The sequence below is a fragment of the Pagrus pagrus genome, assembly GCF_965226575.1.
Source record: "Pagrus pagrus genome assembly, chromosome: 7".
NCBI classification, from domain to species: Eukaryota; Metazoa; Chordata; class Actinopteri; order Spariformes; family Sparidae; genus Pagrus; species Pagrus pagrus.
In genome coordinates this window covers 821,941-840,398 of record NC_140191.1, presented here as the reverse complement: position 1 = coordinate 840,398, position 18,458 = coordinate 821,941, and the positions used below count along the sequence as shown (strand labels likewise).

Genomic DNA, 18,458 nt, shown 5'->3' with positions numbered 1-18,458 from the left:
TCAGTCATCGTCTCCTCCTGATGATATAAAGTCAGGCTCAGCCATCGTCTCCTCCTGATGATATAAAGTCAGGCTCAGTCATCACCTCCTCCTGATGATATAAAGTCAGGCTCAGCCATCGTCTCCTCCTGATGATATAAAGTCAGGCTCAGTCATCGTCTCCTCCTGATGATATAAAGTCAGGCTCAGTCATCGTCTCCTCCTGATGATATAAAGTCAGGCTCAGTCATCGTCTCCTCCTGATGATATAAAGTCAGGCTCAGTCATCGTCTCCTCCTGATGATGTAAAGTCAGGCTCAGCCATCATCTCCTCCTGATGATGTAAAGTCAGGCTCAGCCATCGTCTCCTCCTGATGATATAAAGTCAGGCTCAGTCTTCGTCTCCTCCTGATGATATAAAGTCAGGCTCAGTCATCGTCTCCTCCTGATGATATAAAGTCAGGCTCAGTCTTCGTCTCCTCCTGATGATATAAAGTTGATCATTTCCTTCACAGCTCTTAAAGCACAAATGACCTGAAGTTATTCAAACCAGGCTGAAGTTCCTGTTTACATTTCCTCTAACATGTTAAATCACGCGCAGCCACACGTCTTGTGTTTCCACCTCTAACAGAAGAAATCTGAGACTTTCCTGAACATACTGAATATAGTTGATAAGTCATTAAAGGGTTGATTGACATGGAGGGAGAATCATGTTACACCGTCACATATGGAGGGACTGTTCAGCCGTCCACATACTTTTGGCCATGCAGTTTGTACAGACCACAGAAGGAGAAGTGGTTCTTATCCAAACTCTGTGGTTGAGGTCAGAGGTCAAGGTCAAATCAAACTGAGGGCAAAATAAAACACAAGAGCGTCTCTAAACTGAAATCTCTTATTTTTTACTTCAGTCCATCAGATGAACTCTGCCTGAGGAGCGAAGCTGCTGTCGGACTTCAAACAGCTTGAATCAGCAGAAAAGCCTCTGTGGTTTGGTGAGAGCGGCTGCTGCCTGCGGTGCAGCTGAGGCTTCCACTGCGGCTCGCTCACCTGCGTCTGACACACCTGAAACGTGTTCTCGTGAGTCAGGTTAACTGTGGACTCTGTGCAGGTCCAGTTTAATGATCGACAGCTTCAGTCCAGCTCAGCTTCAAGTTTCAGGCCAGAAGCTGCTGCAGGTTTCAGCTTCACTTCCTGCTGCAGAGTGTGTGACGCTGTGTGTTTGTGTGTATCCACTGGTGTGTGTGTGTAACCACCTCGTGGTCACAGGATGTGGTTAGAGGTGGTTAGCATCCGCTTTTACGTCCCCATGGCGACGATTAAAGGTGCTAAAAATGTAACTGCTGCGGTAGAAAAATACTGCTTTACTTCTCTGCTGCTCCTGTGAGTACTGTGAGTACTGTGAGTACTGTGTGTACTGTGAGTACTGTGAGTACTGTGTATACTGTGAGTACTGTGTGTACTGTGTGTACTGTGAGTAGATCCTTTACTGCAGTAAAAGTACTAATACCACTGTATTAAAATACTGCACTACATGAAAGTATGTAGTACTTCAGTACTTTCACATGATCGCTGTGTGTTCAGCCTCCTGCAGGGTCGAGCTCGTCCTGTCTGTATTCATGTTCTGGGGCCGGATCAGGAACTCTGCTGTGTTTCAGTCTCTCAGTGTTTCTGTTACTGCAGCAGGTTGAATTATGGATGAGAGCAGTTTGGTCGAAGACGCACTCAGCTGCTCTGTGAGCTGATGTGAATCCATCCTGTGTGACTGTGTCAAACTCTCAGCAACGCAGGTTTAGAAATGAAATGATCAGTTATCACTTCAGAGTTCAACGTTCAGACGACTGACAGACTCATCTTGACCTGTAGTTGAACTTTACAGCTCCAGTGTGTTGCATTCAGGAGGTTATGAAATATAATGTTCATTAATGTTTAATCATATGAAACTAAGAATCGCTGTTACCTGAGAAAGAGTGTTTAAATCTGCCGGCAGCCCAGAACAGACCAACCAAACACAGGAGAGAAGAAGGTGCAAACGAAACAGAGGACACGCCCCCATGTCTGGAGCTTCACAGTAAAACAGAGTCGCAGCATTCTGCTGAACACCTGAAGCAGCTGGAGATGATTTAAAACTGGACGTCCTTCTTTAGGCTAACAAGACTCCACTGATCAACCACAGGGCCAAGTTAAACCACAATTAGCTTGTTGGCTAATGCTAGCACAGAATTAAAATGAGCAAAAAGTAATTTAAACACAAAAACTATACATGAAGTTGTTTTAATTCATTCACCGCACAAACAATGATGTTACCAAGTTATCGCGGGTAGTTTTAAAGGAACAGTTCACACCCTCGATGTGCGGTCGAGCTCGTGCACCCACTTCAGACGGTGCTAACACTGTTAGCTCAGCAGTTACAGTGAAGACTTCAGCTTAATAAATGATGTAAACATCATCTCCCCAGGAGACGATGGCTGAGCCTGACTTTATATCATCAGGAGGAGACGATGGCTGAGCCTGACTTTATATCATCAGGAGGAGACGATGGCTGAGCCTGACTTTATATCATCAGGAGGAGACGATGGCTGAGCCTGACTTTATATCATCAGGAGGAGACGATGGCTGAGCCTGACTTTATATCATCAGGAGGAGACGATGGCTGAGCCTGACTTTATATCATCAGGAGGAGACGATGGCTGAGCCTGACTTTACATCATCAGGAGGAGACGATGGCTGAGCCTGACTTTACATCATCAGGAGGAGACGATGACTGAGCCTGACTTTATATCATCAGGAGGAGACGATGACTGAGCCTGACTTTATATCATCAGGAGGAGATGATGACTGAGCCTGACTTTATATGATGACTGAGGTTACAGTGTTGAAATACATGTTTCACCACCTTATAAAGTAACTGTGTTAAAACTGAAGCGGCTCCGTCCTGTAATGAAGCTGAGATGAGACCTGAAGCTTTGTATAAAAGCCCCACTGAGCATGTTTGTGTGAGGCTTTGTGTCCCTGTGTGTCCCTGTGTGTCCCTGTGTGTCCTCTGTGTGTGCTGGAACAGTCTGTCCTGTGTTCGGTGTCGCTGTGAAGAGAAACGTCCTGACAGCAGCTTTCTGTCTCGTCACTGATCACAGAACAATCGTGTGTTTGGACTGAACGTCTTTCTCTGACGCTCTGGAAGCTTTCACACTCAGCACTGCTGCTGCTGCTGCTGCTGCAGTGTTTCCTGACAGACCACACCTCCACACACACACACACACACACACACACTCACACACACACACACACACACACACACACCTCCACACACACACACACACACACTCACACACACACACACACACACACACACACACACAGGCCTGACAGCACTGACACACTCATCCCTGATGAAACCGGCAGATACAGGATGTTTACTTCAAAATAAAGGCACTCTGCTCTGTTGCTTTAAAACACTGAACACAAAACTGAGACAGTTTCTATCAGAAGCATCAGATTCTTTACTGGATGTAAAGTACTAATACCACAAATAATACATATGTACTGTAGTTTTTTCTCAATAAAACACACATTCATCATTGTCTTCAGTAGTTTTGGCTGCTGTCGTCACCTCTGCACCTGCTGAGATCAATAAAGTTTCATCTGTCAGTCTGGGTTTTATTTTGAAGGTGTGAATCTTCTACATCATGTGGGAAGGAAAATGTTGTAAGAAATATTAATATATACTGTATCTGTGACGTGGCTGTCCTGACAGACCCACGTCTCTGTTGTCTGTTTGTGACGATGCACTCTTTGGATGTGTACGTCTGTACAGAACTTTCTGTGCTTATCAAAATGAATCAGATCAGAGCAAAAGGAGTTTCAGTATTTCAAAAGTATGTTTTTCCTCATAGAAAATATCCAACACATAAAAATATATTAAATAAAAACCTAATGGTTTTCATCTGCGCAGATATTTAATTATTATTGCACCTCAGAGTCTTCTGACATCATATTAGAACAACTGAGGAACATTTGTGGCATTTGTGAAAATATTTTACAGCCAAGAAGCTTTGTGGACACTGACACATCATGCCGGGAAATCACGAGTCAGCAGGTTTACACTCACTTGTGGAGTCCATGCAGCTCGAGTTCATGAAGTGGGACAAACCAAACACTGAGATATTCTGACACTCATGGACACTTTTCACTCAAACTGTGAAGAAGATATTAACATTTGTTAATGACAAAATAGTTTTATGTTCAGAAAAAAAACTAAATGGAAGAATTCTGAGCAGCCAATCAGACTTCTGGACCCTGCTGCATGTTTATAATGATGCACCGCCGAATGTGATGAAATGCAACTCTGATGGGTTTTTGTGGAGGCAGAAAGTTACTAACTGGACTTTACAGCAAAGAAAATATATAAAATGAATGATTATGTTAATCAATATTGAATTGAATTGGAATCATTTATTTGAAAATGTTATAATAATAATAAAAAAATTATTAAACTATTATTGTTATTATTGATCATAATAATACACTATAAATAATAATAATAATAATAATAATAATAATAATAATAATAATAATAATAATAAACTATTCCTATTTTTATTTGTATTATTATTATTATTATTATTGTTATTATTATTATTATTATTACATATATTTACTTAAAGGTTTTTAAAATTGCATCCTTTTTAAACATAATTGAAATAATGTATTAATTTATATTTACTGATAAACGATTGTATCATTTTACAGCAATATAATATTTATATGTATGTTATGGTATATGTATAATATTGCATTTCAAAATGTAGTTGGAAACAGAACTATAATGACTATAACTTAAATTGTATTTTTAGCAAAGAAATGTTTAAATAGCTTCATTCATTTGAACACGTTTCTTTATACATACATCCTTTTTTAAAACGCGCCACTTCATCAGCCTAACCTCCTAACGCTTTTATTGTGAAACGTGCCACCGGAAGTGTCCGTGCTGCCCCGGTGGGTCTTGACTCGGGTGGAACGCTCGGACAGACGCGCTGAAACGTTCCCAGTCGACGGAGACTCCCTGCGACACTCGGACTTCTGTCAACATATATCGTGCTCGTGCTGTTTATTGGCGCCGTTCACCGTCAACATGTCGCACACCGTCATCACGACCAGCACCACGACCACCAGGACGTCCGGGGACAGCGTCCTCAACATGGGCTACACCCGGACCATCCCGGGAATGCTGAAGATGGGACAGATGGTGAGTCCAGCCCAAAATATGACGTCCGACCCGGAGTTTACCCGGGACGGGTTCACACCGACACCCCGGGACATGTTAGCTAACGTTAGCTCCAGTGGTAACGTGGGGTCACATGAGGACAGACAAGTTATACCAGTGTCTCATGTAAGGACACATGATGGACTTCGTATTGATCTGCTGCACACAGACAGCAGCTCTGCTGGGAGACACTAGTTAGATTATTACAGTTCATCGCTGAGATGAGATGAGATGATAAATTCTCTGATCTCCATTATTAAAGTGAAACATCATAACTGTGAAAATATTTCTGTTTCTCACAGAAATGTGATGATAAACTGAGTGAGTGGGACGTTTGTCTCTGCTGGACAAACTCAACCATCACAGGTTATTATCAGTTATAAGCAACATGATGATGACCCGCAAATACATCTAACATGTAGGATTTACAATGAAACACGTCCAATGTATTTATTATACAATGAGACAGTTTGACACAGAAGTCCACCACAAAAAACCCCGAGCCATTATCTTCTCACCACCACGTCTGCAGCTACTTCATCACCTGACGCAGCTGCAGACTTGATGGCTGAGCCTGACTTTATATCATCAGGAGGAGACGATGACTGAGCCTGACTTTATATCATCAGGAGGAGATGATGGCTGAGCCTGACTTTATATCATCAGGAGGAGACGATGGCTGAGCCTGACTTTATATCATCAGGAGGAGACGATGGCTGAGCCTGACTTTATATCATCAGGAGGAGACGATGGCTGCTGTAATATTTCAGATGTCCCCGTTGTGGGACTAATAAAAGATTATCTGATGTTATTTCTTGTATCTTTTGTCAGTGACTGAAGAAACATCAACAGTTGTATGTTTTTGCAGCGGTACCAAAACTTCAGCAGCGTTTCTCACTGAAACATTTCAAACAGACTGTTTCCTCCAGCTTCCTCACACAGACGACATCCTCCGAGTGTCAGTCTGTAACTGAACTCTTCATCACGGCCGTCCATCAGAACTGTTTGTGACTGACTTTTCCTTTTTGGTGAACTGTTCCTTTAAAGGTCTGTGATTGTGTTCCTCCCAGGTCGCCCTGCTCATCGCCTTCCTGTGCGTCCACTGTGCTCGCGGTTGGCCCAGCTGGGCTGCGTTCCAGTACTTTGAGGTGGTGGTGCTGTGGTTCCTCATCGCTCTCACCATCTTCTTCCTCATGCACCTGTTCAGGCTGCAGGGGAAGATGCCCTGCATCAACTGGCCGCTGACGGTGAGGAAGAGGAAACATTTCCACATCAGTGTGTTTAAAATCTGCAGGTTACCGACACGTTCGCCTCACTTCTGTTTTTCTGCTGAACTGTGAGACGGATCTGATGTTTTGATCTGCAGAGTCCCGTTACAGGAACGTACGTGATGTTTCACCACAAACATACACGTGTGAAGTTAAATTAGAAAGGAAGGAAGCTTCTGTAGCTTCATCTCAGTAATGAGCTTCAAAGATGCACTTCCTTCTTCTTATTCATCTTTTTTAAGACACTAAAATCCCCACGTTTCCTCTGCCTGTCGGCTCGACTGACCCGAGTCCAGTTTTAAACTGAAGCCTGACAGATGCTGTTTAAATATAATATTATTTGACATAAATGAACATTTTGAACATTCAGCTCAACTGAACACAGTCGTTCAAAGCGTTTCACATCTCCACCATTTGTTATGTTTCATTAATGATGATCAGAGAAGCAACTCATGAAAAGGATCTAATTTTAAAACATAAATCAAATTCATTCCACTTAGTTTCACTCCATGTTTTCCTCGGGTCATCCAGGCTGCGCTGCAGTGGCGCCATGCCTGCCCCGCCCCTCACTTCCAGAACCACTGCTTTAATTTCAACATGCTGTATTATATTTACCCCAAACAGCCGGAGGAGAAACAGGAAGAGGAGCAGAGAAACACTTGTCTCTCTGCCTCTTTCACACTGTCCAGAAAATCCCAACCACATCTGCAAACATCTGGCTTCTGTTTTGTGTGAATGTAAATGATCAGGACTTGCTCCTGGGCACCCCGGCAGCAGTCACAGGTATTTATCACCTCCGGCTCGGCTGTGATGTGAACGTGACACCCGGGTGAACACGTGAATGTCCTCGGTTGTTTCCATGTTAGTGTCTGATCTGTACTGAGCATGTGCAGCTCTCAACAGAGATGACAAGTGAGATGTCTCACTCTCACCTGCCTCCATCCTCAGCTCCGGACACAACAATGTTGAATTCAGAATTTTATTGATTAACACTTTATAAAGCGAGATCCATCGTCTGCTACGTGTAGTCTGCTGAGGTTTATGATCCGCTGTTTCTACTGTTCAGTTTTTATTTCTGTGATGATGAACGTGACACAAGAAAAAAAGTATTTTTAGCGGGTGTACCCGCGTTATAAAAACAGGAAGTAGCTGCTGTCAGCGTTCATCATGGCCGACTGCAGAGAGACCGACATCAGGTCAACTCACAGCTGTGGATTCATCCTCACAGCAGGTTGTTTATTCATGTCAGGATGAAATCAGGTGGAATTTTCCTTTAAATTGTTTTTTAACATTTAGATCAAGAAAATAAATGTATGAATTTAAAGACTTGGTTAGATCATGGGATTGTTCCTATTAATAAACGGCCTCCGCTGTTGATGTTTCATCTGATGTTTACTGGTAATCTGGTGACGGGCAACGTTACCTTCAGTCAACCTGTGGATTTCTCTGGTTTGAGCTTGTTTTTGACATTTTAATGCAGAAATGTTACATATCATATGTTTGGAGCAGTGAGTTGGTGATTTACAGGTCAGCAGACGTTAAAGATGTCTGATGTCTCAGTGTGTAGTCGTTTCATTTCGTCCCTGTTGGAGCTGCAGTTATATCTGAAACATGTTCAGCTCAGCTGTCCCCCAGAATCTGAGATGTTTTCAGACATCAGTACCGACTGGATCAGTCCGGATCCTGTGGTGTTGTGTTGTCCTGCTGGTCTCATCAGAACGTCTCCTCATCAGTGTCTCAGCGTCTCGTCCGTCACTCAGCTCCGTCTCTTCTGCTGTTTCAGGAGTTCTTTCATTACTCCGTCGGGACCGTCCTCATCTTCATCGCCTCCATCGTCGCCGCTGTGAAGACCGGAGGAGTTTCAGCGCTGGTGGCCGGATCGGTATGTACACACAGAGACACCGGGGTACCTGGGTAAATCTACAGAGTGTGGTTCTGTTAGTGACGGTCGAGTCTGCTCGTCTTCATCAGCAGCGGTTTGATCACAACAGGCCGAAAACTGCAGCCAAGTAAAAGTAAAAACAGCAAAGTCACCAAACGACTGTCATCACAAAAGCAAAGAAGAAAGAGCGTCTTTATTTATGAAGTGTTTTTATACTCATGACGCAGTAGTGGAGGAAGTACTAATACTTCAAGTTAATCAAATCAACACACTTAAAAAAGAACAAAAGATAAATGTCAGTAAATGACAAATGTTGTGAAGACTGTTCACCTCTCAAGTAACTCAGATGTGTATTTTAGTGCAGTACTTGAGTATTTGTATTAGTCAGCAGTAAACTGAGGACGGATTCTGCTTCTGAAGCAGCAGAAGTGAAACCAGTAAGTGGACCTCGAGTCCAGACGGTTACGACTGAACGCAAAGAAACGAGGGAAACAAACTGCAGCACACACGATGTCGTCACTCGGCGCTGAACTCGGTCTGATCGTGCTCGTCCTGATTCACTGACCACAGACAGGAGGCCTGGTCGCTGGAAGCTGAGGCAGGAAGGTTTCATCTCCTCCACTCACCACTTCCTGCTCCTGTGATTACACAGGAAGTCACTCTGAGGAACAATGTTATCAGTGAAGGATCAGTTTCTACAAACACAAACCTCATCTGCTTCACAACATCTGTGTCCACGACTGCATCTGACTTTTGATTTTAATGTCTTTATTGGCGTCCTGGCAGCTGTCGTTCACATCTGAAACTCTTCCACCACTACATCATATCGATAAAGGATCTTTGGCGTTGTTATCACTTTAACTCAGTTTTTTCAACGAATGAGAAAAGATCAGAATCAGAGAAATCAGTAAAGCTTCTCGAGCTTTATGTCCAAACTCACACATCTGATTTGTGCTGAAGTCGTTCAGGAACAATTCACAACCACAAAATAACATTTAACTAATTAATTAACGTCACATCTCACGTCGTTAGTGAGTTATTATTAGCAAACGCCACAAAACAACTTAAAAATGAAAGTCTGTTGTGCAAGAACATGGTTGAGTTGAGATGTTTCAGTGAATATTATAAATCTGCCTCGTAGAAAGTGTTGATGTCTAATCACTGAAAGAGCAACAGATTTATCACAACTGAGGAAAATAAGAATAAAATGGAAACTTTCCCGTCGTGTGAGGACGGATCAGGACAGTCTGTCGTGTGGAGCAGCGTCGTACAGGTTCTGTTTCTGACTCGGACGTTTGATTTATTGGATCTCAGATTAAAATCCTCCGAGTTAAAAACAGGAAGTGAAGAGCTCATTAGTAAACTGTTGGACTGATGTGTGTGTGTGTGTGTGTGTGTGTGTGTGTGTGTGTGTGTGTGTGTGTGTGTGTGTGTGTCTGCAGGTGTTTGGGTTCATAGCCACGTTCCTGATGGCCGTTAGTTTGTGGACATCTTACAGTGTCACCTGTGGCTCTCATCAGACAGGTACGTCCCGGCCTCTTTATTTATTATGTCTTATTCTACCAGGATACTCTGACGTTCAACGTGGTTCTGGTGGAAACAAACGGACCAATCAGAGCGAGGAACGTGTCTCAGTGAGGAATGCTATCAATGCTAACGGCGCTAATCTGCCGTTCAGCCTGAACTGAAGTCAGAGTTGTTCTCACTGAAGTGACTGAAGATAATCAGACATGTTGTCTCATCACATGATGAAGTTATTCACTGAGCTCACTTCATCTCCCCTCCTCCTCCTCCTCCTCCTCCCTCCTCCTCCTCCCTCCTCCTCCTCCTCCTCCTCCCTCCTCCTCCTCCTCCTCCTCTCTCCTCCTCCTCTCTCCTCCTCCTCCCTCCTCCTCCTCCCTCCTCCCTCCACTCTCCTCTCTCCTCCTCCTCTCTCCTCCTCCTCCCTCCTCCTCCTCCCTCCTCCCTCCACTCTCCTCCTGCTCCTCCTCCCTCCTCCTCCTCCCTCCTCCCTCCTCCTCCTCCCTCCTCTCTCCTCTCTCCTCCTCCCTCCTCTCTCCTCTCTCCTCCTCCTCCTTTCTCCTCCTCCCCCGTCCTCCCTCCTCCTCCTCCCTCCTCCCTCCACTCTCCTCCTGCTCCTCCTCCCCCTCCTCCCTCCTCCCTCCTCCTCCTCCCTCCTCTCTCCTCTCTCCTCCTCCTCCTTTCTCCTCCTCCTCCTCCCCCTCCTCCCCCGTCCTCCCTCCTCTCTCCTCTCTCCTCCTCCCTCCTCCTCCTCCCTCCTCCTCCTCCTCCTCCAGGTGCAGCGGTGTAATAAGCTGACCCGTCATGACAGAACCAGCGGCTGTGGGCAGTTTGCTGAGTCGTGGTCGGTTTTCTGCCCGGTAACAACCACCTGGATAATGACCCTGATTGGATAATAATTGATACTGTAGAGGTAATGGAGCAGCTGATCCAGGACCAGCCGTCGCCTCCTGATTCTTAGATATTGGAGGACGTAGTTTCAGTTTAAATTTCTCCTTGAATCTTTTCAAACATCTGAATTCACGTTTTCATGTTAAAGGTGCTCAGTGTCACATTCACACATCAGAGTTCGGTCACACAACGACACCGCGGTGCAAACAATCAGCCACACGCTTCACAACTTCATTTCCCATCATGCCTGCTGCTTCCCGCCCTGAAGAGGTGGACATCTTGTTTTTGATTGTATTTCACCAAAGCGTTTCTCCTTCTGCCGCGTGCTGTCAAAGACTAGAGAAGCTTTTCCAGAAACCTTGAGGTTGTTTGCTCTGAAGGGACGGCGCCCTCTTCCTGTCGTGTGCCATAAAGCATCCGCACGATTTCCCTCAAAGACCTCAGTGAGTGCAGCCACAGCCACGCCTCCTCGTCGTGTTTCCTCAGTGTTTACAGTACGTAGCTCGATTAGCTCGAGCCGCCATCCAACGCCTCATTCATTCCAACTTTTTTATTCTTCTTAGAAAATTCCTTCAGTAACAGCAGTCTGGACCACGGACGTGTTCAACTCTTTTTAAAATCACTTTTCTTAAACGCCCAACAATGTAATAATGCACAGTATAGCCCTTTAGCCTGCTAAGCTAATTTTTGCTAGCACACTAAAATATCAGTGTGAGAATGTTCTCCTCATTCTAGCGTGCTAACAAACATTAACAAGCTAATCTTTTACAGAAAATACTTTGCATGCTAATGACCTTGTTAGCATGCTAAAACATGACTCAGGGGCTAATACTTACGTGTGCTAAAAAACTACAGCATGCTAACACTTTACGCAAATTGAAACAATACAACAGGAAACATTAGCATGCTAACAATGCAAACAAAAACCAAGAAAAAACGCTGCGTCTCTGATTAAAAAAAGTCTGGTGATGATCTGTATTTTTATTATCGTCAACAAATCCCACGTGCACAGAATGAAACTAAATATTTATGAAGTGGTTTAAAGATTTGTGACCTCAGAGCCACAGACAGGAAGTGAGACCGTACTGAGGGACGGACGAACATGTTGTTAATTTGCACATGAGATTTGTTGACGAGAATAAAATGACAGAATAAAATCAGCGACGTCCTTCAAACAGTGAATGATTTCAGTGTTGAAAGGAGCTCCACTGATTCAGATATGAACGGTGAAACTAGCGTGAAGTAAATCCTCCCATGAAGCGTCACATCAACTCACCACAGTCAGTTTAGTGAAGCGTCTTTCTGTCTGCTGCGAAATCAGTTTGCTTTTAACTTCAGAGTCAAACGACTGAAGCTTTTTTATTCCACTGTCTCTCACTGACAGGACGGTGCTGCTGTCCTTGGTGCTTTTTAAACAAACTGTTCAACATTTTAATTTGAATCCGACCTGAGTTTTAAAGCACATCGTTACAGTTTGAAATGACGCCAGAAAAGACACAAAAAGTTATGATGATTTCTACGGAGCTCATGTGCGACCAAATCACTGGTGTGGAAATGTGTTTGCACAGATTAATAAACTTTCTAACGGCAATATGGTGAGTTTGTCCTCACGAGGGTCCGAGGACGGAGGAGGTCGCTCGCTGTACACATCGTAAAACTCACTGAGGCGATGTGAGCGTGATTTTGAGCTGTAGAAAAAAAACGGATTTGATTTGATTCGTACAGATTAGTAATAATCAGGCCTAGTGAGCAACAGAATAACTATATTCCAGTAAAGTTACAGAAAAAAGATGTAATTAGATTACAGATACATTCAGTAAAGAAGAGGATTACTGACAGGATTATCATTTTAAAATAAAAAAGACTCGTATAGACGAGTCTGTAACGAACACGTGACAACACTTGACTGAGTGTCACAGCGTCAGAGTGAAACTGAATTCTCTTAATGGCTCTTTACTGGAAATCATATAAGACGGTTACTTTACCTCCATATTCTGATACTTAAACAAACAAGTGATGACGTTATGTCGAACACATCTATGTGCTGTGTTGAGGTTAGCATGCTGAAAACCTGCACTGAGCTAACAAGCTAACAGTAGCTGGAGTCCCGGCTGTCTGAACAGAGTACAGTCAGCAGTTACTCTGGTGTTACTGTTTGTTGGGAGGATGAAGTCAAAGTGGTCCATCTTTACGTACTGTACCTTTAAAATAGACGCTATGTTCTGATAGAAAGCAGCCATTATGTTTTATAAGCAGGTTTAATGGTCTGAGTGAAAGCACAGACTGACCAGAGAAACAGTGGAGGCTTTATAAACTCTGGTCGGCTGCACTGAAGAGAAACCCGAACTCTCCGACTGTTAAAGCACAAGTCCTCCGTCTCAGATCACCTCCTGCTCTGCTCGCTGTCCTCGCCTTCTGCTGTTTGTCTGACTGCGATTATTAATCTGTGCTTTCATTCACTGATTACAAACTCTTTATTAATCTGTGCACACAGATTTCCACATCGTACGACCCCGACCTCTGTAGTTTTCTGACCAATCGGAGCGTCTCTGCCGTCCAACAAGTCTTCACAGTACAACAAAGACTCGCAGCAGGGGATTAAAACGCAGTTTGTCTTTTAGTTCTACAAACATTTGTGACGGGCCGTTGGAGCTGAGCGTTAACGTGTGAGAGTGTTGTGAGCGTGGAGCAGCTGTGTGACGACGTGTTGGTCTGCGACACGGCTGCTTATCGTCTGAAACGTTCAGATGAGGGTGAAGGAACGAGTTTTGATTCTGATAACAGATCTGTTGATGTGTTTCTGTGAGAGAAAGACAAAACTAGACATGAACTGAAAACTGTTCGATGTCACGACATCATCGTTTGTGCTCGGACTGAATTAAAACGACTTTGACCCATTTGAATAAATGAATGTTGGAGGACGGTGGTTTATGTTGATGCTGCAGCATTAGCCTGCTAGTTGGACCTGACAGCAGACAAACGTCTTAACAGCAAATCAGTTTAACGTGATTATCTGAGTCCACTGAAAGCTAACTTAACGATACTTTATCGACGTCTTTACCAGATTAACCTGAGTAAAGTTCTGTAGAACAGCTGACCCAGTTTAAACTGAACCAATCGGACTCTTTGTGCCTCGGAGCGGTTCTGCATCCTGAGAAACGTTTGTAGAATTAAAAATCTGCTCTGCTGTTTGAATCTGTGCTGAGGACGCAGCGACGGATCTGTGGTTCAGTAAACCTTCCTGCCGTGTGTCGTTACAGGACTCTTAGTGATGTGAAGCTACACTGGTCAGTCCTCACATCACTGCCTTACTGTCCATCAGATGCCAAATTCAGATTTTGCACTTAATGTGTCCTTGAAGCTGCTCTGAAGCAGCTCCGGTGCAGAGTGAAGGATCCGTGTCTCATCTGATTAGAAGTGAATGTTTCACTTTGACCATGTGAAAGTTTAGGTTTACTTGACAAATGACAGTCTGATGGATCTGAATACAGATTATTGTCTTACTCCTGCTGCGTCGACCCGACACACTGTGGAAACATGTTCACTTCATGTCACGCTGTGAGATCCGGATCAGAATATCTGCCGAGTCCATGTCGGACGCTGACGACGTCGGTTCTGAAGCAACATGGATGTCTGGTGACATGAAACCTGAACCCAACGTGTGTTGATCAGTTTGGAAACAGTGAAGATCCTTCATCAGATGTGGAGCTCAGAACTTTTGTCAGAAATTTGCTTCATTTGTTGAAAGTGAATTAAAATCTGCAGTTCTTCATCCGTCAGCTGACGGTTTCTTTACTCTGGTGTTTTTAACTGCAGCATTTTTAATCACTGAAGATAATAAATCATAAAATTATCACATTAGTTTCTTCTTCGAATACAAAACGATTAAATTCAAGTCCTGACTGTCGTGTTTGTGTTCACGCACCGGGTGAGTGGGTTCATGTCACGTTCACAGCATCGGTTCTGTCAGAATCTCGTCCATGTGCCACTAACATTAATATTGTGACTCAAAGAGAGTCAACAGACAACAGGACCAAACCGAACCTGACTGGACTCTATCGTTTAGAAACGGGTCGTCTGAAGTTAAGTCCTGAATGTCTCAAACGTGTTGATTGGCTGTTGAAGTGGCCGCGTGTCTCACAGCGTGAACTAGAAGCTCCGTTCTGAATCAGCAGCCAAAGGTTTCAGGTTCAGTCGGATCCGGCCTGTTGGTCCACAGTGCGTCCCGGTCTCTACAGTCTGACACCCTGTTAGTCACAAAACTGTTTTTATTTTTTTTACAAAGTGAACCATCGCTGTGTTTCACTTTCACACGCGGTCTGTGACTCTCTGTGATGGTCCAACATGTTCACGCCTGCTGTGTATCTGCTGCTTCACGGACTGTGTTTTATTTTCTCTGGACCAGTTTGATGTTTTCGATGCACTGATGAAACTTCTGATACCCGATGCCAGATTATCTGACCCGTTACAGGTCCAATCTGATGATGAAGCACTCGTTCAGTATCAGTGGACAGAATAATTGAGATCTTTGCTTTGATTTGTTTTAACATTTTGTATTTCTATTGCTGAACTTTTGATAAACAGAGTTTTTCCATCAGTTTCTGCCCAGAGTCAAGTTTTGGTATCAAATTCAGATCTTTTTTATTGGTGCATCTTTTATTTTGAGGGTTTTATACGCTGCCTGGAGGTTCAGTGTGGAGCCAGAATGAATCAGAGCATCACTCTGAAGCTTTTGTGTTTTCAGGAGGTTTCAGCTGTTAGTTACTTTTGTCCCATTTTCTCCTTTTAGAAAAGATTCTCATCACATGAACTGATCAAAGATTCATTCTGGCTCCAGACCAGACGAAACCAGACTGTTTACATTATATTATTTCTGCTTGTATGTATTTTCTGATGCTTAATGATGCTAATCTCACTGATGCTAAGTGACCTGATGTACGGCTGTCTGTCCACTGGGAGATACAGTGTGCTGGTAAACAGTCCGGTGGCCAGTGAGTATTGGTCCTGGGCCGTCACGTGATCCGTGTCGGCTCAGGATGGATGTCTCAGTGAACCTGGAAACATTTGTGAGGTGCAGAAAGTTGGAAATACAAACTCACCGAGCGGTCGACAGTTTATTGGAGTTTTAGATGTTAGAACACAAGACGGATGTGAAGTCTCTAAAAGAGGATTTATTCTGACACAGAAGTATTTGTTCTCTCCATCCGCCCGCAGAGTTTACTGCGTCCAAAGAAAACAAGAACAAGAAGATACTTCAAAAACGACACAGCTAGCTTAGCATTAGCCTGCAGCTAGCTTAGCGTTAGCCTGCAGCTAGCTTAGCGGTAGCCTGCAGCGTCACTTCCAGACTCTTCTCCTCTGTGATGAAGACGGTCAGCTGACTGGTACCAGAGGAAACTCTGACAGCGTCGGACATGTTGGTTTATTTTCTCTTTCAGAGATCCTTTATTGATTTGTTTGTGAAGAGGGCTCACTCTGGACAGATTAGAGGGACTGAATTTCTCTCTTTTGTATTTTATTGTTGAATCACTGAAGGCTGCTGTTTGTTGTTTATTGTTGCTGAATATTATTTTAATATTTTATAAAAAGCCTCCAGGATAAAATCAGCCTGTTGTTGTCAAATAAAGAGTAAAGAAGAGTTTGTCAGGACAGAAAACTACTGAGCCGAGAATCAAAAGGTGATGAACCGAGTAAAAACAAAGAAATAACAGATGGATTTGACTTTAAGAGAAATTCTTGTCAAATAACATCGTGTTGATTTACAACAACAAACAACCGTGGACAGAACAATCAGAGTCCAGACTTCTCGTCCTGTGCTGAAACATTTGGCTTCAACGTTTGTGCTGACGAGTCTAAACCTGCCTCGTTACATAACTGACAGTATTTCCAGAAAATAATATATTTTGAACACAAACAACATTCTTGTTTGAAAACTCATATTTTAAACAATGTTAACCTTAATTTAGGTGTTGTGAGCTAACTGAGCAGCAGAGTGCTAATCGTGCTCCTCCACTCGTCTTCAAACCAAACTGAAATAGTCTTCTGAGCAGCCAAACGTGGACTTGAGCACATTAACTCGTACAGTCTGAAAAACCTTAGACGTTGCTGAGAAGGTTGTGTAGCAGCCAGTGAGTCTGCGATGACGCAGACGATCGCCCTCCTGTGAGTTTATATTTTCAACGTTCGTCACATAACGAACTCTACAAACCTGTCGACTGAAATGTCCGTTCACAGTTCTGGATCAGTGCTAGTGGCTAACGGGCCGACACAGCAGCCTGTCGTCAGTGGACTCGCACCCTGATAGTTTAGATTATTTAGGTTTTCTCCAAAGTGCCTTAAAGTTGTGTTGTTGTACAGAGCGACCCGTTAATGCTGTCTGCAGGTGGATGGTTTCAGTGAGGGAAGAAGAAGGAGCCTCGTTCAGAGGTGCAGAGGTGTGACTGAAGGTGTGACTGAAGGTGTGTCTGAAGACATGACTGAAGGTGTGTGAAGGTGTGACTGAAGGTGTGTGAAGGTGTGTGAAGGTGTGACTGAAGACGTGACTGAAGGTGTGTGAAGGTGTGACTGAAGGTGTGTCTGAAGGTGTGACTGAAGGCGTGTCTAAAGGTGTGACTGGTGTCTGCAGGTGTGACTGAAGGTGTGACTGGTGTCTGCAGGTGTGACTGAAGGCGTGTCTGAAGGTGTGACTGGTGTCTGCAGGTGTGACTGAAGGCGTGTCTGAAGGTGTGACTGGTGTCTGCAGGTGTGACTGAAGGCGTGTCTGAAGGTGTGACTGGTGTCTGCAGGTGTGACTGAAGGCGTGTCTGCAGGTGTGACTGAAGGCGTGTCTGAAGGTGTGTCTGAAGGCGTGTCTGGGGTCTGAAGGTGTGTCTGAAGGTGTGTGACTGGTGTCTGCAGGTGTGACTGAAGGCGTGTCTGAAGGTGTGTCTGAAGGCGTGTCTGGTGTCTGAAGGTGTGTGACTGGTGTCTGCAGGTGTGACTGAAGGTGTGTCTGAAGGCGTGTCTGGTGTCTGAAGGTGTGACTGAAGGTGTGACTGGTGTCTGAAGGTGTGTCTGAAGGTGTGACTGGTGTCTGAAGGTGTGTCTGAAGGTGTGTCTGGTGTCTGAAGGTGTGACTGAAGGTGTGTCTGAAGGTGTGACTGGTGTCTGAAGGCGTGTCTGAAGGCGTGACTGGTGTCTGAATTTGTGTCTGAAGGTGTGTCTGAAGGTGTGTCTGGTGTCTGCAGGTGTGTGGAGGCGTGTCTGAAGGTGTGACTGAAGGTGTGACTGGTGTCTGAAGGTGTGTCTGAAGGTGTGTCTGGTGTCTGCAGGTGTGGAGGCGTGTCTGGTGTTGAGGTGGAGAAGTGAAGTGCTTTCTTTTAGTTTGAGAAGAGAAGATGTCCACAGTATTAAACGTCACATCACATGACTTGTGTTGTTTTTGTACATTTTTTAAAAAGTGTGTTAAACTACAAGTTGTGCTTTGTTGCATGTTGTAAATTAAAGGCTCATTGCACCATTTCTGCCTCTTTAAAGTTTGTGCTGAATGCAACCAATGACAAACACACAGACACAAACTACAGTAGCTCTCAGTAGAGTGCATACCTCTGCTGGGGCCCAACAGTCTCCTCTATCCACTTGAGACTGCACAGACATCTCAGTCATGAGCACATACGTT

At 44.1% G+C, this 18,458-nt stretch overlaps 1 protein-coding gene across 42 annotated transcripts; it reads left to right on the top strand.

Moving 5' to 3' along the window:
• The first annotated feature begins 4,983 nt into the window (after nt 1-4,983).
• cmtm7 (CKLF-like MARVEL transmembrane domain containing 7) lies at nt 4,984-18,301 on the top strand. 42 transcript variants are annotated; one of them, XR_014622869.1, is made up of 7 exons: nt 4,984-5,221; nt 6,310-6,486; nt 8,291-8,389; nt 9,832-9,913; nt 10,687-17,235; nt 17,372-17,407; nt 17,911-18,301. XR_014622869.1 is itself a non-coding variant. In XM_084356680.1 (5 exons), the coding sequence occupies exons 1-5, from the start codon at nt 5,108-5,110 to the stop codon at nt 10,698-10,700; spliced, it is 486 nt and encodes a 161-aa protein (XP_084212806.1). In that variant the 5' UTR covers nt 4,984-5,107; the 3' UTR covers nt 10,701-18,301. The 42 variants fall into 42 exon arrangements, 1 of the variants encoding a protein (XP_084212806.1); XR_014622886.1 differs by having other exon boundaries at nt 10,687-17,259; nt 17,372-17,395; nt 17,458-18,301; XR_014622887.1 differs by having other exon boundaries at nt 10,687-17,259; nt 17,818-18,301.
• Nucleotides 18,302-18,458: the final 157 nt, after the last annotated feature.

What these genes read in the sequence shown, in the direction of transcription:
- cmtm7 (XM_084356680.1), top strand. Translation starts at nt 5,108, where the DNA reads ATGTCGCACACCGTCATCACGACCAGCACCACGACCACCAGGACGTCC. An exon ending in GCATCAACTGGCCGCTGACG is followed by an intron (nt 6,487 to 8,290) that starts GTGAGGAAGAGG and finishes CTGCTGTTTCAG; the next exon opens with GAGTTCTTTCATTACTCCGT. An exon ending in CAGCGCTGGTGGCCGGATCG is followed by an intron (nt 8,390 to 9,831) that starts GTATGTACACAC and finishes GTGTGTCTGCAG; the next exon opens with GTGTTTGGGTTCATAGCCAC.